The following is a 25,393-nucleotide window of genomic DNA, read 5'->3' on the forward strand; positions in this document are numbered from 1 at the left end:
TCTTTTCCTCAGATGGGAAGCCCCAGCTTTTCAGGTATCAATCCCCTCTCTATCTTCTGGTTACTTCAATATATCTGAAGGGCCACAAACTTAATATCCCAGTTGTCCAATCTTTAGTTCCCTTTGGCTCTATTTATTTATTTATTGTTAGTTTTAGCAAACCTAACGTTTCACTCGTTTAAGGATCACAGTAAGAGTCTGAAGAAAACTAGTGCTGGCTAAAAGCAGGCATTGCTTACAACTAAATAAAAATTAGTTAAGAAAAATATGATTTTCAACAGTACAATATTAATAATATTTTATTCAAGCAAATTTGATTTTCACCGGAGCACAGTTGCTGAATTCTCTGATGTGTCACCATTCTCGTCTTAAATCTTTTTAGGGCCTTTTGAAAGGGGCACGTCAACGTTTGTCTTCAGTACAAAAGGCAGATATTAACTCGGCTTTAGTAATTTATTTAAAGCGTTTTTATTTCGCGGCACGTATATTATATATATATAGTGTCAGGGTGAGTGTCCAGGTCTAATGAAGGGTTTCATTTGGAAAATTCTGGCGGTATGCGTGCGACACACCGCGCCTGGCCGGGTCCCGCCGCCCGTACCAGCACAGCCCCCAGCACCGCCAATGCCGAGGGGCGGAGCCAGTGGCCAGCGGCGGCGGCCGATTGGCTGAAGCACCCCGCGCAGGGCGGGCCGGCAGCCGCGGGCCGAGCCGCTATTGGCTGTTGCCTCAGAACGGGCTCCTGTGATTGGCTCAGCTCGCTGCCCATCACCCGCGCCCACACACGGGCTTGCGCCGCGCGCGCGGGCTGCGCCCTGATTGGTCGGCGCGGCGCGGCACGAGCTGCGGCACCTGCTCTCGCATCGCCGGGAGCGGCGGCGGCGCTGTGCGCGTGCGCGGCCGGGGATGCGCCGGGACGAGCGGCCGGGCCCGGCTCCGGCTCCCGCCGCCGGTAACCGCCCGCCGCGGGCCGGGCAGCGCCGGCACCGCCGCCGGTAACCACCGCCGGTAACCACCGCCGGTAACCGCCTGCCGCGGGCCGGGCAGCGCCGCCAGCACCTCCGCCGGTAAACGCCCGCCGTGGGAGGAGCGGCGTCGCGGTGCTTGGTAACCAGGCCGGGAGAGGCGGCGGCCGCCCAGCCCCGCGGGAGGTGCGTGTGGATCCCGTGTGGCGAGGGGAGGAGGCGGTGGCTGCCCCGCTCCGCTCCGCTCGCCTCAGCCCCGGCGGGCGGCAGCGGCCCCGGCTCGCCCTCTCCTCACGGACGGACGGCGGGTGCCGAGGGTGGGATGGGGGGAATTGGGTGAAGATAGCGCGGGAAAGGGTTTGGGAGCTCGGGCCCTTCCTTACCCGAGCTCCGGCAGGAGCAGCGCGGCCTCGCCTCGTTCTGCCTTGGAGGTATCTCAAAGAGCGGGTTCATGTTGGGTGCTGACAGAATACTGGGTAGCCCTTTGATCCAAACGTCTATTTTTTTTTTTTAAATTGGAAAGCAAGGTCTTCTTGAAGGTTTTTAGTCGAGCTCGCTGTAGCAGCAAAATATCCCGAGGCACCTGCAGGAGTGCAGCATTGCGGCTGGAGTAACTGCTGAATTTCACATTCAGCATCCATACCAGCATCTTTACATTTCAGGTAAAGGGAGAGAGTACAGTTTCCACACCCAATAAAGGAAAAATTTAAAGTTGCATAAGAATTCTTGCATGTTTTTTCATGGAGCAGTTAGAGCTGGATGTTGTCTTGTGTCAGGTTGATGTCAATGTAGCAGAATGGGGGAGGAATAAAGCAGCTCATGGTTATGGATGGAAGAAGGGGTGTGTGAAAAAATCCGCCTCTTTTCTTGGCCGTGGATGAAATTGATATTTGCCCTATGAAAAGCCTGTGTGTTGATACTGGATACAGAAGCTTTGGACTTCGGAGTGAGAATGGCTGTCTTATTCCCTTTCTGCTTGAGAATCCAGAACTCCGAGAGTTACATGGAAAAGGCATGACCGTTTTCAAAGTAAAAAAAGAAAAAAGTTAGTAATCTAAAAGATCCTGACCTCTTAGTTCTGCAGCAGATTAAATAATTGTGCCACTGATTTAGTGGCATGAATATATATATGCAAAAGACCATGGTGCACGCAGGTTGACACATTTGCACCGTGCAACCCAAATCAAATCATTCAGGTGGGAAGGAACACGAGGAGGTCTCTCCTGAGCTGCTGCTCGAAGCAGGGGCAGCCCTGAGGCTGCTCATAGGTTTTATCTGGACTGTCTTGGAAAACCCCAAGAACTGAGACTAGGCAGCCTGTACTGATGCTTACCTGTCCTCATGGGGAAAAAAATTCTAATATCCAGTCAGAATATATTTTCAGCTCATGCCGTTGTCTTTTGTAAATACTAGTCTGTGTCTCACAAAAAGCAGCTTGTTACTTTGGGTGCAATGTTCTGCTGGTGTTGCAGCACTGTTGCTGGTCCCTAGAGCATGCTTTGCAATAGTACTGCTGGTTTAAATGTCCTTCTGATGTGTAGCTGTGCTGTGGTTACCCATGGTAAAAACTGATCAAGCTGTGCAAAATGTATGTCTAAAGTTACAGGTCTGAACTTAGATACATTGACAAAACTGCTAGTAAAGATGTTTGTGGTTTTGTGAGAGCTATAGACTTTTAATTTGCTTTGTTCTGCTGAAGAAATTTTGACAGTGGGAATCCTTTTGGCTTATTTTCATTACCACCTTGAAAACAGAGTAAGAAAAGTTTCTCATAGGTCTTCATGTGTTAATTAGTAAAGTTCAGTAGGTTTTAAAGATAATTAAACATGTAGTGTGAAGTTCTATTTTGAGACCAGAAACTCATTGGCTTAGCTGAAAGATTTACTTTATATTCTAAGACTGTAGCGTGGCAGAGTTCACAAAAATGAAAGGTGTCATGGGTTGCTTAAAACCATCTTTGCCTGGCAGTTGAGTGATAACTGTATTTGGTCTTGATAACATAATTCAGCATTTCTGGGATTATTTTAAAAGTGTATCAAAAGGTCAAAGGTTAAAATGTGCCTTCTCCAAGGAAGAAGTAAGAGATATAATTGAAAGCTGAAGGAAATTAGGGAAGTCCTAGGTAGGAGTAGTGATAAGATTCAGTGGGAACCAAGTGAAGGCATCAGAAATTTTGGAAGGGTGAGTACTAGTGTGACTTCATGGATGCCCTTGTTCATCTGTGTATGGAACAGAAATCAATGGGGCTAAGTACAGTAAAATTACAGCTTCCTAATGGAAAAGCATTTTGGATCATACACAAACACACCTGAAAGGTGCTGGAAGAGAAGGTTGTACCTCTTCCTGTGCTTTAGCACAAGCAGAGATCATCTGCATGACAAACTAGCTAAGGTAAGGTAGGCAAGATGTATGCTAAAAATGCAGGTCTGCTTAATATATGACGCTTCAGCTAGGAGCTAAGGAATCCAGAAGGTATTGATGTGGAATTCTTTGACTGCTTGTCCTAATACAATGATTAAGGAACAAAAAAATGGGGTTGGTAAAACTGATACTCCCCAGTCAAGGATGTTCAAAAACACATTGTAAGATTAGATGTTCAGCTGTGATAATCTCAATTACTTGGAATCTTTAGGGAAAGATTATTTTAAGTTCTAGAACTGCTAAGGAGGTCTATGAATTAACAATATCTCTAGTTTTTAACAATTTTTTTAAAAAAATCAGATACAAAACACTATGAAAATGTGCAGATAGTTATAGAAATGTATCACCTGAAAAAAGAGGGAACCACAGATTCACCATTTTCAAGCAAGTTTGTTAAGTCCCACAGAGAATGGCAGGGATTGTGGATTGTAGTGGGGGAGAAAAAAAGAATGGTAATATGATTAATGTAGTTTTGTGGAAAATAGGTGTTAGTCCCAAAAGAAGAGGCTTTTGATTATTTCCTAGTATTGACATAGTGCTAGTGTGTGAAACACTTCTTTATGATAATCCTGTGTTTTGGCTCTAAATATAATCAGTGCAGTTAATAGTAAATTAACAGATCTTAAAAGAAATAAAGCCCTGATACTGTTTGATCTCTCTGTGTGTTCCTTGATAAAACTTTCAGGCATAAAAAATTAATGATGAAATAATTACTGGAGTAGTTACAATGTTTGAATTGCTCAGCAAATTTGATAAAGCCAGGAAGAAACAAAGAGACTCACACTTTCAATATAAGATAGTATCTATAATTGCTGGGATATTTAGAGTTGTAATGGTAAACAATTTAATCTCCAAGGAGTGATGATGTAACTGGGAAGGTGGCTGCTTTCTCAGGTGCAAAAGGCACCTCAGCACCAAAGCATCTAATATAACTAGTAGTGGCTACAAGTAATGCAAGGCTTGAAAATATCTTACAATAGCAAAATAAATTTCTGTGAATAGAAATTAGTAAGAACCAAGTGATAAACACCTGTGCAGAGGTGTCTAGAATCTGTCTTCATTCTGTTTCCAAATTCAGACAAAAATACATCAGAGAAAAGCATTTTTTGCAAGACCTTTGATGGAACTTGCATGGGCATTTTTGACACTGCACTTCTTCAAACCACTGAATACTCTAACATAAAATTGGATTTGTATGTCTTACAGATGTGAAGCAAAAAATACTGGACAACAATCTTTCACAGCAGATTAGATTGAGAGGCTGGGGCAGTTGTCTGCTATTGACATTCATATACTTAGAAAGATTAAAGATTTTCAGGTTTCTCTGAAATTAGGAAGGTATTTGCCTTTAAGCTTAAACTCTTGCTCTACCTAACTTAAACTTGAAAATTACCGGATAGTAAATTTGAAACAGAAAATATTTTCTGAAACCATCTTGCACTTTCTTTTGGCACTTAGAGCTGGAGCCAATATACACTCTGTACTCATCTAAATGTAGTCATTGGAAGTAGGGGCAAATGCAAATGCAATTCTGGCAGTGGATAATAATGCATTCTAAATCTATAATTTTATTTTTCCTAATGAAAGGGATGTTATTATTGCTGCATTGTAGAAGCTGATTCAATTTAATTACCTGTTCAGATTGTTTACAAATGAGAAAAATAAAAGCAGTCTTGCTTAGTTCTTAAAAAAGCCTGTATATTGCAGTCAGATTCTTGCTAGATTTGGCAAGGTGAAGGAACAGGCAGTTCCATAGGCAAAACAGGAGGGAAAAGAGAGTCTGAGTCAGGGCTCAGTAATAAAAATATTTGAAAACGGAAATTAAGTTAATATTATAGTTAGAACACTTTCTGATAGTTATTTCTCATTATTTTAATGGTGTTTTTTACTCTTTTAGATAAAGTCTGGGGTAAAATTGAAATAGTATTGATAATATCCTTGAAATTATATTTAAAATCTAAAACTTCAAATTCTTCAGATAACCAAGATGCACTTCCAGTGGGACTGGCTGTGCTTGGGTGTCCTGATAATGAGCTCAGTGACTGCAGGAATGGAAAACGAAGAAGATCTGGATGCAGATGTTGAAGTGGAGAATTTTGACAAGCAATCCCAAGAAGCTGATGTTGACAGAGATAAATCTTCTATAGAGGTAAGATTACAGAAGTTTTTAGTTCAAGCTGGTGAAATACAAGATGCATAGTTGTAACTAGAACAATTTAATCTGCATTTGAGAACTGAGTGGGTCTCAAATATAGCAGTAGTCACTTGCTGTATTCGACATACTTAATGAATGAATCTCTTATGCCCAGATGTAAAATCTCCTGCCTGTGGTTGATAGTCATGAAAAAGGCTTTTCTTCTGTCTAAATACAGAACCTTTTGTTGCAAGTTCTAACATGCCACTTCTAAAGAAGTAAATGGAAAGCACCTTGGTCTCACTGAGACTGACTTTAGACCAGTTTATTGACTTTTCAGTCACAGCTGCCTTTTGACATTGTCTTTATTACCAGAAAAGCTGCATGCTATTCTTCAAAATAGATGTGGGCAATCGATGGGAAAACAGAAGAGTGGAAAACATAAAGAAAGAAACAGGGATGAAGCAGATTTGGTGCAAGTTCGGAAAAAATTTTAGGGTTTTGTTTCACATAAAATGCAACAAAGCTTTAGTTATGAGCTTTGAATAGAGGAAGCAACTTTTAAAATTCAGAGATGTGAAATTGCTCACTGTTGAAGGGATGCACACAAACTTGAAATGTGGGTTGGGGAGAAGGGGTTTTATGCTGCTAGGTATTTCTAATTAACAAAATCTATTGCATGGATTACTTCTGGAGATATAAGAGTGCATTTCAAATGAAAGATTGTAATTTATGTTGGGATGTGTTTCTGTACATATCTCTTAGGTTGTGTACCAGACTCCAAAGCCAACTGGGGAAGTGTATTTTACAGAAACCTTTGATGAAGGATTGTCTAGGTAAGCTTATGCCTTAAAATGATAAACTTTTACTTTCAGCAGTTTAACTTACAGTGGCAGGACTTATTTTGTATTCATTTTTCTGCTACTGTCTTTATAAAAATTATGTTTATGGGGATTAGAATTGGGAAGGCTATTAATGCTTGCTCCAAATACATCATAATATTAAGGTGGACCCTTAATATTTCAGATATATTACTTTTTTGTGTGTGTTTTAAGGAAGCTTTTAATAAACTCTGTATTTGTGGACATTAAGAAAAGTAATATAAAGATTTAGCCAGTTGGGTTTAACTATCTGAGAGGTGAAGTGCCATTACATTTCAGTAGCAAACTCTTTTCACACCATCTTTGGTATGTGTCAATTCTAAATGTTAAGTGCAAAAGCAGCACCTGTGATGACAGAAAAAATTATTCAATAGAAGAGGTGATAATGGTGGTTTAAAAAACCAATCAAACCATTGAAAACTTTGATTAACAGATTCAAAGATTTAATGAGGGTACTTGAATGATATAATTTATCTAAGTTTCTAACTTTTTTGAGATCTGTTCAAAGATTAGTTTGTCTTCCTACTAAATCTAATGTTCAAAGTTTTAGCTACAATGCTTGGGATTTTCTGGTCTAGCTATGCATACTTTACATAAGACTGAAGGAGTATGGAAGAAAGATTTATGAGAAATTAAGCAGCATTCTGCTTTTCTTCCCTAAAGTGTGCAAAAGAGTGTATATAAATTGACTAGGTAAGAATAGAGAAGCTTTTTTGAGAATGGACCTTGAAAATATTTCAGTGTCAATGACTTGTAGAGATGTTTTATAGCCTCACTGGTCTCTCTCCTGGTCGGCCAAGATTCTAGTTTGCTATTTATACTGTGAAGCTTGTGGAGCATCTCTGTTAACAGTGGACAAATGTGACTGCAATTCAAGCAGAAAAGATGAAGTATTCATCCCTGAATCACTCCATGCAGAGGATAGTTCAGAATGAATGAAAACAGTTCTTTCCAGAATAAATTATTAGAATGTATTCTTGTGGTTGATACAGTAAAGAGTTCAGCAGTGCTCTTGGTTTAAGATATTCCTGTGCATGGCTCCAGATAGAACCACAGTATGTCCAGATGAGGGTGGACTGCCCTTTTATTTTTTTCCTTTCCAAATGAACCCTTTGTGTGGAGACTGTGCATATCTTTTGGTGACCTTAATGAGATAGCCAAGTTTGCCTTGCTCATAGAATCGAGGGGATCAGGATGTGTTTGCCCTGTTGGATCTCCTGTGTGCAGTACACTTGGAATTCTGCATTTGCCACTTACCATCATTCCCTTTTGTCCCTTGCTATGCATGTGTACTGTTACTGTCAGATAAAGTTAAGATTCCTTTGGCTGATTTCTTTTCTTATCATATTGAAGGTATTATACTTGAAGCTTGCAATTTTCTGTGCATTTTTTACATTATAAGCATATTGCATTCTGCCAAACTGAACTTGTATATAAAACTGAAGTTTATTCAGAATTAAATAATTTGGGAATTTAATTACTTTAGACTTATAATTCTCTATCCATTTAAATTTTTAGGAAATATTTTGAAATGCTATCTTAGCCTACTCTCCTTTAATTTTTCTTCGCATGTTCTTTGAACCACATGAAGTTCCATGATGCTGACTCAAAGTCAATATTACAGATTCATAGCCTAGAAGCAAAAGCTGTTTTTGCGTTGTTAAATAATACAGCTTTGCACAGACAGATCAATGACCAGTACAATTTGTATTTTAGGTGGGTGTTGTCTGTAACTCTGAAAGAAGATACGGATGATAACGTTGCTAAATATGATGGTAAGCAGTTGTAATGTTTACGTCCTCTTTGGATATCTAGATGGCACAGGTCAAAAATTAATTTGTATAATGACTGTTATCCTGAAAATGAGATGTGAAATGTTGCTCATTGGGTTCTTTAGTGTGAAGATAATTTTTTTTTTTTGTATTCCAACAATGTATTGCCATGCATGACAACAGAATACCCTTTGGCATCTGAATATTGAATATTGTTTGTTTATGAGTATTGTTTCTTTAGAACTGTCTTCTCTGAAATCACATGAGAGAGATTTACCACTTCACTTTCAGTTGTTAAACAGTTTTCTAAAGCATTGTGTTCCATTTTGCTCTATCTGTCCTACTACTGATTAATGGATTGGTCTCTTGGCATAGCCTCTGAAACAAGAAAGTTAAAGCTGCATGATGGGTTTTTTTTTAATACTTTTTCAGATTGCCTGTGCTTGAATGTAAGGGTCTTCAGTGGTTCTTGTACAGTTTAGTCTTTTTATAGCCAAAAACAAATTTGGAAAGCAATAATGAAAACATTGTACTGATGGTTTAATCATTGCAGTTTGCACTTGTGATAACCTGTTCTAGAATTGGCTGCTTAAAATTTTGGTGTGATATGCAGCAGTAATTTTGTGACCTGAGTTTATTTCATTCAAGAGGGAGTAGGGAGAAGAGAATAAGTTTCTACTGCAACAGAGAAGTATTTGCATCTGTTCTTATGTCAGATGAAATGAATTATGTTCATTGAAAGCAGTAAGCAAGCACAACTTGCAGAACTTGGGTGTGAAGAATGGAGTAGAATTGATGATTCTGAATTTAGTGGTTACCAAAATAATTAGTAAAATTAAGAAGTTACAGAGCAGATAGCCACATAGATGAGATGCTTATGAGAAATGAGATCTTTCTGATTACTTGGCTTCATGTTAGATAAAAAATTGTCTTTAATGTCAGAACAGTCATATTTGCTTGAACAAGTGAATCTTGTCCTGTTAATCTCTGAGAAAATGCAACTGTGCTTTTAGTAGAAATCTTGTTCTTTGGATATTTGGCACATGTATATTCAGCTGTATTTATCCCAAACTGGGAGAACATGTAAATCTAAAATCTTCTATTTTCAAAGCTGTAGGCTTGTTTTGGAACAAATCTTATAATTTTTGGAAAGACTTTGGGTAGGAGGAGGGAACTTCATCTACCCTGTGATTAGATTTGGCTCTAGAGATTCTAATTGTATGAAAGCAGAAGAAAGTAATGATGCAGGTCTTTAGCTTTGCAAAGTGCTTTGTGACTAATATTTTTTATGTGATGATGGTAGAAGTAAATCTAAAATCTGGAGAAATATTTTGTTCCTCTAGCCATTGTAGGATCCCACAACCTAAGAGATACAGGTCTACAGTATTAAAGTTTACGTATAAATTTTTGTAAATTTGAGAACAAGGAATCTTTGACATCAGATGCCAACATTTCTTCCTACTTTGGCAACCAGTCTTTATTTGTTGCTAACTCTTTGCTTTCAACAAGGTGATTTCAACTGTGATTTCTTTACTTCAGACTGCATTTTTTTCAAAGACTTTGTGTGTGTGTTTTAGGAAAATGGGAAGTAGAAGAGCTGAAGGAGAATGCAGTGCCTGGAGACAAAGGATTAGTGTTAAAATCAGTGGCAAAGTATCATGCAATATCAGCAATGCTAACAAAAGCATTTGTTTTTGATGATAAACCTTTGATTGTTCAGTAAGTAATCCTTTAGATGTTTTTACTTGATGTTTATTAGCAAGTTAAAACATTTGGCTGACATAGAAATGTTTTGACAGTAGTAGGTACTAATATGCAGTGTTAATATATTTGTAATTAGAACTGCAGATTAGCAGTTAAGTCTTATTTTTCTGATACTTGGAATGTTTTTGTCACTTTCTCTTTGCCCAGATATGAAGTGAATTTTCAAAAAGGCATTGACTGTGGTGGTGCATATATTAAACTGCTCTCCAGTAGCAATGACTTGAATCTGGTATGTCCTCTTGCTTAATATTTGCTATCAGTTACTCATTTGAGGAACATCTTGGTTCTCCATGGGTAGTGTCTCATGTCCAGGACAGAGGACTTGTGTATGTTTAGCTTGACTTTCTGTATTAATAGAAGCTATAGGATCTTAACTCATAACTTGTGAAACAATTTTTTTTACTCAACAGCATGTGCATGTTATTGTGTATTCAACACAGACAAAACATGAATAGTTAAAAATACTGACATAACTCTGTAATGCAGCATATTCTGAAGGAGAATAACTATATGTGATATTTTCAGGGTTATTTCTTGCTGTTACTTAATGCAGAGAGAAAAAGGTACTGATAAAATACTGGATATTAATATCCTGGAGTTTATCTTCATTGGAAAATAAAATTGTTATGAAGAACAGTAATTAGTTCTCTTCCATCTTTTGGTGTAATGTTTTTAGAGGGAGGGAAATACTTGGGTGTCTTGATTTGTGACAGGCATTCCTACTTAACATAAGGATAAAATCTAAATAAATCAAGTATATAGTATGAAGTATAAAATAGTCATCTTCCTTGGAGAGACTGAGAGTTAGTCCATTCCCTGAGAACAGAGAGCACTCAGCAGCTCCAGAGGCCTGTTGAGTTACATTCATGATTTACCCTACCACTTTACCTTTACCTTTTAGAAATAGGTAACTGTGATCTATGCCAAGAAAAAGTACCAAAAGTGACATAATAAAATGTCCAGTATATCACATGCTCAGCTTTCTTGCTTCTACAGGAATACTTTTTTGACAAAACACCTTACACTATTATGTTTGGACCAGATAAATGTGGAGAAGATTACAAACTGCACTTTATCTTCAGACATAAGAATCCTAAAACTGGAGAATATGATGAAAAACATGCTGAACGTCCTGATGTAGACCTGAAAAAATTCTATTTGGACAAGAAGACACATCTATATACTCTTGGTATTGTTTTATTTTTAAAAGTGGAATTCCAATTCTTAAATTGGAAAGGAGAAATTAAAAATGTGGCCTTGTCTGCTGAAGCTTTGTAATTGAGTCTTTGTTTGTAATAGCCTGTTAATTCTGAGTGGTGGTTGCTTAATGATTTGGGTTAAATGTTTTAATGGCTGGGCTTAACTGCAGGACATTAAAGTAGCTTTCAGATTCTACTGCTTAATATTCAATTACAGGAAAAAACATATCAGCCCTGACTAGCCTTTACTAATAAGTGCCTTCAGTAATTATTACAATAAAACTGTTTTTACTGGGAAAGGTAATAAAATGTACAACTGCCTAATATTTTAGGAAGGTGTCAGAATTCAGAGGAATTCAGTTAAATCTGTAGCATGCCACACCACTCTTTTCCACGTGTTAAGGAGTTCTCACCAACACCTGCATCTGAAGCAGTGTGCATGAACAGATAGGTCAGCACAGACTCTGAAGTGAATGTGTATGGGCTGGTTTTAATTCATGTGGCAACTCTTCTTGTGAACTGTACAGAGAAATGCAAGTTTAAGTTCATTTTTACCTCCTTTTTCTAACTTCTGAGGAAGAATAGCAGTCAGAGAATGGGCTAATCTGTGGTATGCTGCAAATCCAGCCAAACTGACTGTGTTTAGGAATTTTCACTGAATAATAGTAACAGAATACATGTTCAAGTGCTGTGCTATGGGAAAATTTAGTGCTTTCTAAAATAAATTGCTGTAATATGCCACAGCAAACTTACACTTTTAGATATTAGGAATCTCATAATAAAGGAATGCATGCATTCCTATATTTGGATTGTTTGTTAGAAATTATGAAGCAAGGTACTTAAACTTGGATTGCATTTATTCTGTTATAATTGTTCAAACAGGCTCCATAGAGCTATGTGATTCCAGTGCATTTATTAGCTTTTTGTATTTTATGTAAAGGTGATATGGGGGCTTCATTTTTGCATTTATGGGTATTTTAATAATGGATAATTTTAACGTTGAAAATTTCAGGCTGGAGGGCCATCATTAGATATTATCAAGCTGTTACAAGACTGTTATTCTGGTTTTCTTGACTTGTCATTAGAAAACTGTTATAAAAGTGAAATAACAATTACTTTTACTTAGTAATCTTGATTATGTTAAATGGACAGTTGAATCTGCTATTTAACCAGTGAGCACGTTTATAAGTGCTTATTAGAAATAGATCTGGATACTTAGTCTGACACTGCTCAGTTCTGTGACCTTGGCTTCTCAGTCACTCACACTTGCTAACACCCAGGAAATTCTCTTCAAAAAATGTTTAAGCATTTGCAGTGTGGCATTAGAGGGAAATGGCTGTTAGAGGTTAGAACCTCATAGAAAATGCTGCTTTGATCCTTCCACTGTGTTACTGGTACAGTTCTTGTGTTCCCATGCTTTCAGGTGTGAGACTGTAATTTAATAGCAGAGATGCCTTTTGGGACAGAGATTCTTTTTTTCACTGTCTATGCTTTTGAAGTAAAAACACAGAATTTTGGCCAAGTTGGTAGGTCTCTTAAAATGTGTTTGGATATGTTTCAGCAATTGAATTTTCTTCCAAGTTTCATCTTTGGGGGCCTTATGCTGGTCATACATCCCCTCAAGGGCAATGTTTTGTGTCCAGTGCCTGAATGAGGAGTCTGTCTCCTCTGCTTGTGAGGATCCTGTTTGCTGGTATTTGACTAAGTCTGTGCTTATTCTATAGCTTTGGTTCAATATATCAGTAAAATTAAATGGCTCCCTTATTTCTAAAATATAAATTTCTTAATTTTAGTGCTAAAGCCAGATGATACATTTGAAATATTAATCGACCAAACAGTTGTCAGTAAAGGAAGTCTTCTTGAGAATATGATTCCTCCAGTAAATCCTCCCAAAGAAATAGAGGATCCTACTGACAAGAAGCCTGATGACTGGGATGAGAGACCAAAAATACCTGATCCAAATGCTGTCAAACCAGATGACTGGTAAGGAAAACATTTTCATTTTTACAATGTCTTTTACGTACAGGTTATTTATTTGAAAGATTTGACTGGTTTTATTTTGGGGTTTGCTGATGCCAATTGGAATAATTTCACTAAAAGCACTGAAGTTTGAAAACGTAATTGAGGCGGGTATAAGGATTTGGTCATGTTCTAAGGAGACAGATAAAATGGTTATTTGCTGATTTTGTACCCTGCATGGTTGCAAGTAGTAACTAAAGTTGCTACATAAATAAGAAGTTTTTTCTACCATATTGTCTTAATTTGCAATGAATTTCTACTTCTACGTGAGGTACTGTTCTTATGGCAACTCAGGAGGAGTAGGGAAAACCACAATGGGAAGACCTGACTGACATTACCACTTGATACCAGCAATTCCTGGACTAAATAATACTATAAAACAATGTAAATATGGTCAGATATTTATAAGCAGATAATTATATGTGCAATGCTCATGATCAGTGAATCTAATTCTATTGTGTTTTTGAAAATCATCCCTTTCATGCCAATTGTAGTCCTCTGAACAGAACATTGGTCCAAAGTCAAGCTGCTGTATTTTCTAACATAAATCTGTAATTGAAGGGATGAAGATGAACCTGCCAAAATAGAAGATCCCGATGCTGTTAAGCCTGAGGGGTGGCTTGATGATGAACCACAGTATGTTCCAGACCCTAATGCAAAAAAACCAAAGGACTGGTAAGTGCAGGTTGTTAATGTGTTTTGTAGCTAAGACTCTTCTCTGTGGCAGATAATTAGTTGTGGAAGTCAGTCCAAATCTCATTGTCTTTTGAGGTAGTAAGTTGGAATGTGTAAGGTATGGCCCAATATTTGTTGGTGTGGGGGACTGCTTTAGAAACATCAACTTGTCCTTGCCTTGTTTTCTGAAGATACGTAAGTAAAACTCAAATACGAAGATCCCCTGTGAAAGAATTTGCTACAGTTTAAGTTGATAACTTGAAATCACAATGTAAGTCTCAAAGGGATCTCTGAGCATCCTGGGTAAAAGTCTTTGGAGCTGTCTGTAGAGGCAGGAATGTAATTGAAGTCAGTCTTGCTGTGGTAGTTATGAACGTGTGATTTTTAAGTAAAAAGGTGCAGCACTCCTTAAAAAAAGTGTTTATACTGTTGGGTAAAGTTCTGTGAGCTGGTCAGAGTTCTGAGGCTGTTAAAATAATATACATGGACCCTAAGGTCAGACTGCCAGTGTTTGACACCTGGCTGATCTTAAAGCTCTTGTTTGTAATTTTTTTTTCTCTCCAGGGATGAAGAAATGGATGGAGAGTGGGAAGCCCCTCAGATCCCTAATGCAAAATGTGAGTCTGCACCTGGTTGTGGAGAGTGGGTGCGTCCCATGAAGAATAACCCGAAGTATAAAGGAAAATGGAGAGCACCTATGATAGATAATCCTAACTATCAGGTAATAGCCAAAGTGTTGGCCATTGCTAAAAGATACAGAGTTCAGCAGAGCAAGCAAGTCAAAGTAGTATATTTACTTAGTCTTTTTTGCAGTATATTTATATTTTAGAATGAGTCTGAATACCCTCACTAATTTGAGATTTTTTTGCTTTTAATTTGCCTTTTTTTTTCCTTGAAGTATACTGGGAAACAATAATGCTTACCTGTTTAAAGTTGCCTTTTGTACAATTTTCATTGGTACCATTTATTTAGTATGGTCTTCAGAATTGTATTCTGAATTACATTAGGATTTTAAATGTGAGTCTTTTGAATTAGCTTTTGATATTAACAAATGAAGCCTTTCAGTAAGCAGAGTGCCTTACTAGTTCAGTTTTAGAGGAAGCATCAATTTTGGATAATTAAATTCCCCTCCTCCCTTCCAAATATAAGAGGTAATCAGCTGGATATTAAAGAGAGTTACTTTGTGTTAGTTATGGCTGGGGAGTACTTGAATCTGATGTCTCTGAAGGTGAGATCCTAAGCAGGTTTGCAAACAAAATTTGGCTCTAATTTGCACAGGTATCATAAGGCTGAATTTTCCTTCCCTAAAACTTTCTCTAACAGTTCTGGTAAGACTTCAGTTATTACTGTAACCTCTACAGCAAAGAAGAAAAAATGACTTAGGAGGTCTGCCCTAAGCCATAAAGTGAGACACATCTGCCAAAATCTTACAGGCTATTTCCAGTTCTATTTTAGATAGGTTAAACTCTACTGCTCGTCTTTTAAAATAAAAGTTCTTACTACTTTGAAATCTCTCTTTCACAAGCTGTTATTTTGATGAGCTACAGGTAATGTGATTACATTTGTTTCTATTAACAGGGAATCTGGAGCCCTCGGAAAATACCAAACCCAGACTATTTTGAAGATCCTCACCCATTCAAGATGACCACTATCAGTGCCATTGGTTTAGAACTCTGGTCTATGACGTCTGATATCTACTTTGATAACTTCATCATATGTTCAGAAAAGGAAGTAGCAGATCGCTGGGCAGCAGATAGCTGGGGCTTGAAGAAATTAGTAGCAAGTGCTAATGAGGTATAAACTTTACTAGTTCTTGATAGTAGAAAGTAGTGAGGAAGCTGTGGTGTTGGAAGAATTTTCTGTCAATGCTGACAGAGTATTAATTTGTCTGCAATTAATAATTTTGCTCAGTAACTCTGATACTTGGTTTTCTGTCTTGTAGTTTGGCTTTTTACCTTTCCCAGAGGAATAGTTTCTTGAGGTTAAAAGGGTACTGCATTTTACTTACACACCTAGTGAGAAAGTGACTTCCTGTGAAGCCTTCTGCTCTTCACATTGATATTAGAAATTCGGTACCAGACAGCAAATGAAAGAATGAAGGCTGAGTTATTTACACTCAAAGACTTCCCCTCCCACCCCTCGCCTCCTATTTTCCCTTGTGGCTATATCCATGATATATATTCTTTTGCTGCTTCCCTCCCATGAAGAATGAATAGTCCAGTGTTCGTTGCTGTTTAATAATTTTAGGCCTTTGGCTGCTTCGGGGTGTGTGTTATGCAGCTCTGAAAATATTGCATGTATGTTTATAGAGCTGCATCCATTCTGTGTGTGCATCCACATTTTGTTTGTGTACTGCCCTTTGACAGCCTTCCTCTCTCCTTCCTGTGCCGTGGGATGGATCTGCCCTGCCATATGGGATCATGGGCCCCTCTAGTGGCTGCCTGCACTCCTGTCTCTGTTTAACAGCCCTCTGTTCTCTTTGATTAAATGGCAGCAGCAGGCTCCAGCTGTGGGGGAGAAACCATGGCTTGGTGGCAAATGTGGCCAATTCCTTACAGCTGCTGTTTGTTTGAGTGACCAAAGAGCAACAGCATATTGGTCCATGCAAGCAGGAAAGCTATCTCTTCACACAAGCTTGCTCTTTTCCAGAATGTTAGGGTTTATGTCTGAACCTGTATCCGTACCTGTACACACAATGGCAGAAAAATTCCTTTGAGTCCCCTCGTTCCACCGCCCCTTAGTTCCTGATGCCCCAGGCACTTGCCTCAGTGTCTGTACTGTATGTCAGAGCGGTGCTGGGAGGACACTTTACTCCCTGAATAATTGGCTGTCAGAGGAGGGACGGTGATAATGCAGGTGGAACCAGCACTGCTCCTCAGGAACTGCTGCCCTCAGGCTCTTGATGCTTTGGGAGCTTTCAGCTGAGCTGGCACAGTGTGCAGGAAAAGTAGAGTAGCTGGGAAGGGTGTAAAGTGTGAGGTTGCCAAGACTCCAGATGTTACTTTACAAAGTTGAGTTGTGGCTGGTCTGGTACGTTTGGAGTTCTACATCTGTTCCTTCTTACTCAACACCTGCCATTTATTTGCAATTGATAGAGTTGTTGCTTTACTAGTATTGAAATGCAATATTGTTTTAGTCATTAAAAAGCAAAGGTAAAGAAGGGCTTTGGACAATATAAGTGTATTCACTTCATAAACTCATTTAAGTGTTGAGAGGGATATAAATGCAATTCTTTTAATTTCTTTTTAAATACAGCCTGGTATGTTCAGTCAGTTGGTGACTGCTGCAGAGGAACACCCATGGCTTTGGGTTCTTTACATCTTGACTTTAGCTCTCCCTGTTGGTCTAAGTGTGTTGTTCTGCTGGCCAGGAAAGGTTAGTGAAGTTTACTATACTTTTATTTGGTTTTATTCTTAATATTTCATTTAAAAACTCTTGAGCATCTGTGCAACAGTATGCCCTTTTAATATGCCATTGGTATTACTTAGCTTGCAGTGCCTGTTTAATTCTTTATTTGAGTTGAAATATAAATAGACTTTTAATTTCTTGTAGAAATCAGATGAATGTATTGACTTCAAAAAGCCTGCTGTATCTAAGCAAATTACAAAGGGAGAACTAAAAGAAGAGGCAGAGGAGTTCGAAGATGATGAACTAGAAGAGGAAAAAGAAAATGAAGATACTGGTGAAGATGGTAAGATGAGTAAGAGTGTGTCAGCTTGCAGTTTGGATAAAGACATGAATAGAACTAGTTCATGGATTGCATTGCCAATAATTACAACCTGTTCTCTTAGACTATGTGAAATGTGCCTTGCTCTGAGCCTTTTTTCCTGTTTGATAATTTCCAGTGGCTAATAGCTCTGATAAATATAAGCAGAAAGTAAGGTTCTACTCAGCATTTCTTCACTTTCAAGAAATGAACGTGTTTCCAACACTGTTTTTCATGTTTGTAGACAGTGATACATATGTTACCCCTTCTAAATATTTCATATATTAAACACATTTTAATTATTTAAGTACCTGAAGCAGGTAAAGTCACTTTATTCTTTAAATTGTGTCTGGAATAGCTTTAAGTTTCTAACATAAATCTGCTTACACCTCTCTGGGAGAGTTTTATTCTCGTTAAAACTTGAAAATACAGTAGGCTTGAAATCCTGAAATATGCAGCTTCCTTTATGTTGCTTTTTAGCAACCTGTTGCATGCCTTCAGAGGTGTGTCCTACTTCCCAGGGGAGAAATTAATGACTCAGTAGGTTGAGCTGTACTTCAGCATCCAAGGATAAAATCGTCCCATGTTACTCAGCTATAGCTTTGAGGTGCTGTTAGCATTTCCCTGTATCTATATAATGAATAAAAACCAAAGCACCTAACTTACAATGCATTATCTTGACTTTGATGAGAAGATTTTTAGCTTCAGAACTCTGCAAGATTCTGCCTCTTATTTCACTCTTCTTTGGTGAGAACAAAGAAAGTGACAAGGGACTAGCACAGATTATTAGAAACATAGGAGACATGAATGTTTTGTGGGGTTTTTGTCACTTTGTATTACTGACTAAAACTTGGTGGGCTTTGTCTGTCTTTGTACTGTGTTCCATGAATGTTGATGGCTGCTGTCTGTACCACTTAAAAGCTGACTCAGCATCAGCAGTTCCAATGCCAGTACTGACAGAATTGAATACACATTTAGCACAGTGCTTGCCACACCAAACTTAGTCCATCTGCCTTGCTATTGCAGAGCCTTACCAAGGCACTGAATTATTCTGGTTATGTTACATACATTCTTTACTTGAGCCTAAATTATTTCAGTGTTATATCTTCCTACATTTTCCTTTTGATCTTACTCTACCTGTTCTTTGCTCCTGAATTACACACACTGTTTTATTCTACCCAGTCTTGATGCAGATCATAGATAGTTTGTACCTAATGTGCTGCTGTTGCAAGGCTGCCATTCCTCAATTCCAATATTCTTTTGTTAAGTCAGTCAGTTAATTTATTTAATTACAACACATCACTTAATAAATAATACGTTAAAATGTGTGTTTCAATGTTAGAAATAAGGCCCGGGCAATTGCAGAGGAACATTGTTCAGCTCCTACAGCTTTCTTAAATTGTACTTGGAACAGCTGTTCATGGTGTTGCAAAGGTAGGTTTTATTTTAGACCTTTACTTTTAGTTACTAAACAGAACACAGAGTAAAACTAACCTAGCTAGCTTTGGTATGACTATTCCGGGCTTCCAAATAATTTCTAGGCTTCAGAGGGAAAGATTTGCTGTCGTATGACTTCGTGGTTTCTTGCTTTAAGAAGAATTGCTTAGCTTCCCTTAGCTTCCTGCCACCTCCTACACTTGCAGGTTGAAATCCTCCTTTTTCTTTTCTATTGCTCTTTTGCCTCTCTGTATCTGAAAGCGCTAGAGAATTTGTCTTTTGCCTCCTTTTCCTGATTCTTTTTGCTACAGAGAGAAGAGAAATGGAGGAGACAAACAGAGAGCTTTTAAAGGCTAATACAATGAAGATGGGAAGGGAGGCTCCTGTTTCAGGTACTGGGAAAGGGAAGCAGTTTGGGCCAGGACTTGCAAGTGGGTCTCTCCTATCTGTTTTCTTCCCTCTGCTTCCTTGTTGATGGTAGAACTTCAAGCTGGATGCCAGCTTTCATCAGGTGCAGAAGCAGGTTTCCTCTGAGATTTCTCCCTATGGTATCTGTAGCCATAAATATTTTCAACAAGTATCTTTGTCTCTTTACGAGTTTTACAGTTCCTTCCTAGTCATTACCTCCTCCTTTGGATTTTTTGGAGTTGAAGGCAATGGGGTTTTGAGCTGTGGAATACTGAGTGACTTGAAATCCACATTGTATCATGGGACCATTTGAAAAAAAAAGTGCAGCACAAAAGCAAATTTTAGAAACACTTGGCCATTTCTTTAACACCAGTGACAGTGAGTTGCTGGCAGATTATTTCTTGAAGGGCATTGTTCATGGGATTTACTGTTTTATTTTGTTCTATGTTCATTTTTGTTAATTTTAATTGTCTGTTTGTCTGCTTTGTCTCCTTGCTTTCCTTCAACTCTAGATAAAGATATTACAGGAAGTAAAAGAATGTTGCCACGAAATTGAATTTCAGGGGCACAGTCTGAACCTTTTGTTAAGTTCTACATTTATTTATATGAAATAATGCTTAGATTACTATTCGATTAAATTTCAAATAATAATTTTTAATAGTACGGTTTTCCAGTTCTGGGTTCTACAGCTTCTGATGTCTGAAGTATTTTTTCTTTGGGGATTTTTCCCCTCTATTGAAATTCGTAATTATGGGAGGACTTAGATTTGCATCATTTATCAGTCTCTCTATTAGAACACGACCAAACGTTTTATCAATTTCTGCCAAGCTCTTCTATTAAGGGCTCATTTTTAGGACAGAGATCTTTGTCTATATCTTTCTTAAACCATGATCTTCATTATTTGGTCATATTTCTCCTTTTGATAATAGAAATTGAGACATAGTAGACATGAACCAGGCATCTTGACAGATGACAAAACTAACTTCTTACTTCATAACAATTAGTGAAGCTCTGTTTGGCTCAATTTATAGCTATACTGCAGCCAGAGTTCTTGGTACTTCTACAGAAGTCTCAAATATTTTAACAAATTAGGTACTTCTAGATTTTCATCAGCAAGAATCAGGAGAGTCTTGTCTGATATGTGACTACATTCTAAATTTGCAGATTTTTTTTCAGTTTAACTCAGATGCAACAGTAAGAATTTGGTGTGGGTACAGATTTTTTTATATTTGTTTTTGTTGTTTTCCTATTTTTTTCACACCTAAGCAGTGCTTATGAGATGTAGGTGTGACCTGACAAAGACAGAATCGAGCACTACCTCGCTGCTATTTTTAAATAAGCCACTGGCAGACTTAAATTGCAAAATGCCAATGAATATCCTTTCTGGCAGATTTAAAATTTCTTATTTACTCTTGATGGAAAGTATTGTAGAGGGTACTGGTAGTGCAGTTAGTAGTGCAAGCTGGGAACATAGTTTGAGTGAGCTAAGGGGAATACAGTGCTTTGCTGACTAGTTTCTGCATTGCAAAAATGGACAAGAAGGGTGGAAGTAAGGAACTGCTTATCCCTCAATCAACACAGTATGTCAGAAGAATTCCCTGCTGAAAAGGGGAGTATCCTTAGGATGTAGGTGTCTCCCATGCTGGATGACTGATAACTGCATTATTGTACTTCTCCACCTGAATCAGAATTTAGTCAGATTTAAGGTGCCCGAGTGTCCTGTTTTAGACTCCGCTCTCAAAACTGCCCAATACAATATCTAGTTTTAAAGTAAAGTAAATATAATCCTTTAAGTCAGTAATAAGTCTGAAGACAGCATGGGCTATTATGAAAAGAGGCCAAGCTGGAGCTGTTAAAATTGGTTATTGTATCTGGCAGATATCACTTTCTACTAATTCATGAGAATCCTTCACTCTGTATCAGAGAAGCTTTCATGGGTTATTCTAAACAAACACTTCATTCTAGGACTGAAATTGTCTTATTTTCCTTACTAGTATGTCTGGATATAGTGTATTTGTAATAAAGTTCTGTTAACTTCTTCCACAGAAGTTGGTGAAGGTAGTGAAGATATTTATGATGATGAAGAAGAAAACGAAGTTCTAGATGAAGAAGAAAACGAAGTTCCAGATGAAGAAGAAAATGAAGTTCTAGATGGAAGTCAAGGTGATAGGTCGAATAAATCTGATTCAGATGAGGTAAGTTTGCATTTTTCCCTACTTTCTCCTTGCCATTGTCTGACATCATATTTCTAAGCCCAGTTAACTACAAGTGTTTTTATTCTGTTGAGCCATAAAACAAATCCTGAGGTAGAAATATGTTTTCCTTTGAGTCTGACACCTTAAATGCTCTGCATAAATACAGGAACAGTATAGAAGTGATCAGGCAGCTCCCTAAACATGAAATGTTTTTACAGGAGTGTAGTTTTTAACAGATTATTAAATGAATTGCAAGTCTTGAAAACTTGGATGTTGCAGCAGATTGGTCAGTTTTCATTGTGCTTCTTACTTGATGGAACATGTGCTTCCAACTGAATAGCCTTTACCTGAGACCTAGAAAAAAGCTTTTCAATTGCATTTTGGGGTTTTTTATTCCAAAATAAGGTTTTAAGCAGAATGACAAAACTGTTTTTGAACACAGCATTTGCAGTTTCATTTTTCTTGTGCAGATTAATCCAGTCAGCCAGATACTCTACAAAATTATCTTCATAAAAATCATTATAGAATGGAATTTGTGCTTGTTTGTCAACTACTCATTATTTCATTTAGAAACTGGTAGTGCCTGAAACACTTCAGATCCACCCATGGATCATCTTGTGCCTGTCAGTTCCTAAATGAGTCACTTTCCAGGTCAAGGGAGTTGTTTAATGTAATGTTAACTCCTTTTCGTGTAGAACTTTTCTAGGAGACTGTACCTTGCATGAGGTTGTGTTGTTTCAGCACTAAAAGTCATTCTGTACTTTCTCTTGTTCCTGTAAGAAGTTTTCTTTTCCTTGTACATTCACCCAGGAATACAGTATCTACTGAGCCCTACTAAGATTCACAGGACTCCTTGTGAAAGCAGTAGCGAGCTCTGAATGTGTCTGTGGCGTGGCAGTGTCACGTGTAGGTGTTCCTGTTGTGAGGTGTCTGGAACACATCCTGTACCCCCGTGTCCTCACTCAGGCTGGGCCACATTCTGTCAGCTGTTCCTTCCAAAGGAGGAGCCTGCCATTAGGTGAGGCAGGAAAGTCAGCCAGCAATGAATTAGCTGAGAATGGATTTCACATTGGAAAGGCTTTTCCTGTGCATCCGTGAGCCCATTGCTTTTAAACTGGGAACACCACATCTGATTTAAGGACAGTTTGCTCGGTTTGTAGCTCTCCAAAGGGTACACTTAAAATATTTTAAATGTGTCTTAATTCAGAAGTGGAAATAAAATTAGCAAAAGGTGCACTTTAAGGAAGTTGCTAAATTAATTTAAAAGTCACTGCTTTTAAACCAGCAAAGATATGGGCAAAAAAAAATTTCTGATATCAGTTTAGACATACTATTCTCTTCCTTCTGAATACAGAAATGAAAAGTATTCTACCCACTTTATTAATCATTAGATTAGTAGTCTGGAGAAAAATGGCATATCACTCAAGTGCTGCATTTAGTGATAAAATGACTGGGGAATTCAGGAAGAGGCATAACATTGCCTGCCAGTTTCAGTAATTAAAATAGGTGTCAAATGTTAATAATGAATTTATTTTTTTTCCAGAAGAAAGAAGCTGATGACGGGATGGGAGATCGTCCACTGAAATCAGTGCGCAAAAGAAGAGTTCGAAAGGACTGAGTTATTTGCAGCTGGGGTTTGCAGGTCTAGAGACAGTGACAGTAACTTTTGGTGTGCCACTTCAGTGGGCCTGGCAAATTCCTGAGCTTGGATGGGAAAAGGGGAGGCTCATTGCTGTTTAACCTCCTGTTTTAATTCTCTGACCTCTTTAACCATCCCAAACTTCCTCAGTTCCCTTTTTACAAGGATAAAAGCTATCTGTGAAGAGTTAGCTGATATTTCAAATTCAAAAGGGAAGTTACAAGTTGACCAACTGATTTTTAGGTGAAGATTCTTAAGATTTGAAGTTTCTTAGAAATTAGTATTAGTTGGAGATAAAACTTACTCTAAATATTTTTTTAAATGAATGCATTATAATACTTTTGTAGCTCTAGCACAAAATAAGCTGTTTACAGTTTTCAGCTTAAAGAAGATGGTAGTATAGATGTAGCATCTATAGCAGTTCACATTGCTATGAGAAAAGGTATTTTTTTCTGTGCAGAGCTAAATGCAATAACTGTTTTTGTATGATGAATTTGTGCTAGCAACAATTTTTATTGTAAATTATTTATTTTAGTTGATCTTGTTACATGGGTGGTCACCTGTTCACTTTAGGCATTGGTTACAGTAATTTATTTTCAGGACATATTTTAAAATAGAATACAAGTGGTAATTGATGTGACTTGTTTTACTCTTGAATGCAGGTATCAAATCTGCAGAAGTCATATACATATGATTTTTTTCAAACTTTTATAGTTCTCATGTTCCAAACCAGAGTGGTATAACCTGTTTATAGAATACTTGCTAAGTGTATATTGTCACCTAAAAATATTTATTAATTCTTGCTTAATATGAAATTTATTAATATAGATAAGAATTTTTGATGGATTAAGTTTTTTACGATGTGAGTAACTTGGGCATTCTCATAGTTTAAATAAAATGCTTATTGTAAAGAAACTTTGTTTCATTGAAGTTCAGCTGTATATTAAACAATAAAATTTCAGTCACCAGAAACCTCTTGCTGCTTGGCAGCTGCCTATAGTAGTAGTAGAATGTGTAAATGCCAGCAAAAGTAGTCGTACATTACAAACTAAGTAGAAATACGTTTAATTCATAAAGAATCTTGACAGATTTTCTTGTGCCTGTCATAAAAATGTCCTCTTTAAAAAGAAGTATTTTCACAGCAGGTTCCATGGAAGTCTCTAAGAAATGAATGCTTAACCCTAATGAAGGAGCTAATGGTCCCAACTGCTTGTTTTGAAGTGTTCAAAAGTTAATTACATTTGACTTCTACTTGGTGTGAACTACATGGGGATATCTCTAGGTTTTTATTTAATTTGGGGCTTTTTGTGTCTTTTTTTAAGTTAACTGCAAGTTCCCACTTCTCTATTTAGGGTCTCCATGCAAAAGGTAAGAAGTGAAGACTCCAGATTACTCCTCAGCCACAGATAGAAGCTGTTACCAGTGTAGTATTGTGCTGCCAACAGTTACTGTGAGCTGTCAGGGAGAATTCAGCTTTAAATTCACCTTTTAAATGAATGATGTCTGAGTCTGATAGAAGTCCTTTGGAATTGTTACAGCATTTGAGTGTCCTGGGAGTCTGGTTTGTTTGCTTAGGGGTTTGGAAGGGTTTTTTTTGCTAATATGTGATAGTTACTCTAGTTACTACAGTTCCTTTGATGTGATTTAGTTACTCCAGGGAATAGGCATCCCATCCTTTGGGGGATGCTCATCTTCCCTTAGGGTTTTAAAATTCAAGTTCCCATAAAGTATTGATTGATGCCCCATCAGCTTTGATCACCTAGAACCTAGAGACAGCATACATGCTTCTGCACATCAACTTACTTGGATCTAGATTTATGCTGGTAATTAGAGGAGAAATTATCAGAGATATTGAGGATTTGAGGCTCTAGAGGTAGAAAGCCAGGCAAAAGGGCAACCCCTGTTCATTGATACAATGCAACATTGAGATTTCACCCACGCTTCCTGTTCACTGTCCATTTTTATCTGAACAGGTATTTCAGGAAACATACTTCATCTTGCTATCATGGTTGCTTGAAAGAGCTTTAAAATTACCAAAATCATGATTCTCAGTTCCAGCACGTCTTGCTATTAAAACTGTCAGTCATCTTTGGAACTCCATAAGTAGTAAGACCTCCACAGCCTGCACTCCCTCTGACTGTGCTGTAGCTTGGTAAAAAGAGCTCTTACTGAGCATGC

At 37.9% G+C, this 25,393-nt stretch overlaps 1 protein-coding gene across 6 annotated transcripts; it reads left to right on the forward strand.

Moving 5' to 3' along the window:
• Positions 1–938: 938 nt before the first annotated feature.
• On the forward strand, positions 939–24,130 carry CLGN (calmegin). 6 transcript variants are annotated; one of them, XM_014878973.2, is made up of 16 exons: positions 939–1,151; positions 5,365–5,535; positions 6,286–6,356; positions 8,118–8,176; positions 9,751–9,892; positions 10,085–10,166; positions 10,934–11,126; positions 12,930–13,119; positions 13,717–13,830; positions 14,395–14,551; positions 15,409–15,624; positions 17,086–17,205; positions 17,383–17,521; positions 19,285–19,365; positions 21,428–21,576; positions 23,120–24,130. In XM_014878973.2, exons 2-16 carry the CDS (start codon positions 5,374–5,376, stop codon positions 23,192–23,194), a joined length of 1,950 nt encoding a protein of 649 aa, XP_014734459.2. In that variant the 5' UTR covers positions 939–1,151; positions 5,365–5,373; the 3' UTR covers positions 23,195–24,130. The 6 variants fall into 6 exon arrangements, 5 of the variants coding, with proteins under 5 accessions (XP_014734459.2, XP_014734462.2, XP_088020274.1 ...); XM_088164148.1 differs by lacking the exon at positions 939–1,151 and adding an exon at positions 1,489–1,627; XR_015803381.1 differs by lacking the exons at positions 939–1,151; positions 23,120–24,130 and adding exons at positions 1,493–1,627; positions 18,879–18,970.
• The last annotated feature ends 1,263 nt before the right edge of the window (positions 24,131–25,393 follow it).

This window comes from Sturnus vulgaris, chromosome 4 (assembly GCF_052056855.1).
Source record: "Sturnus vulgaris isolate bStuVul1 chromosome 4, bStuVul1.hap1, whole genome shotgun sequence".
NCBI classification, from domain to species: Eukaryota; Metazoa; Chordata; class Aves; order Passeriformes; family Sturnidae; genus Sturnus; species Sturnus vulgaris.

Excerpts from the sequence above, each read along its gene's own strand:
- CLGN (XM_014878973.2), top strand. The coding sequence starts at position 5,374 with ATGCACTTCCAGTGGGACTGGCTGTGCTTGGGTGTCCTGATAATGAGC. Across the intron at positions 6,357-8,117 it reads TTTGATGAAGGATTGTCTAG|GTGGGTGTTGTCTGTAACTC; the intron begins GTAAGCTTATGC and ends TTTGTATTTTAG. Across the intron at positions 14,552-15,408 it reads TAGATAATCCTAACTATCAG|GGAATCTGGAGCCCTCGGAA; the intron begins GTAATAGCCAAA and ends TTCTATTAACAG.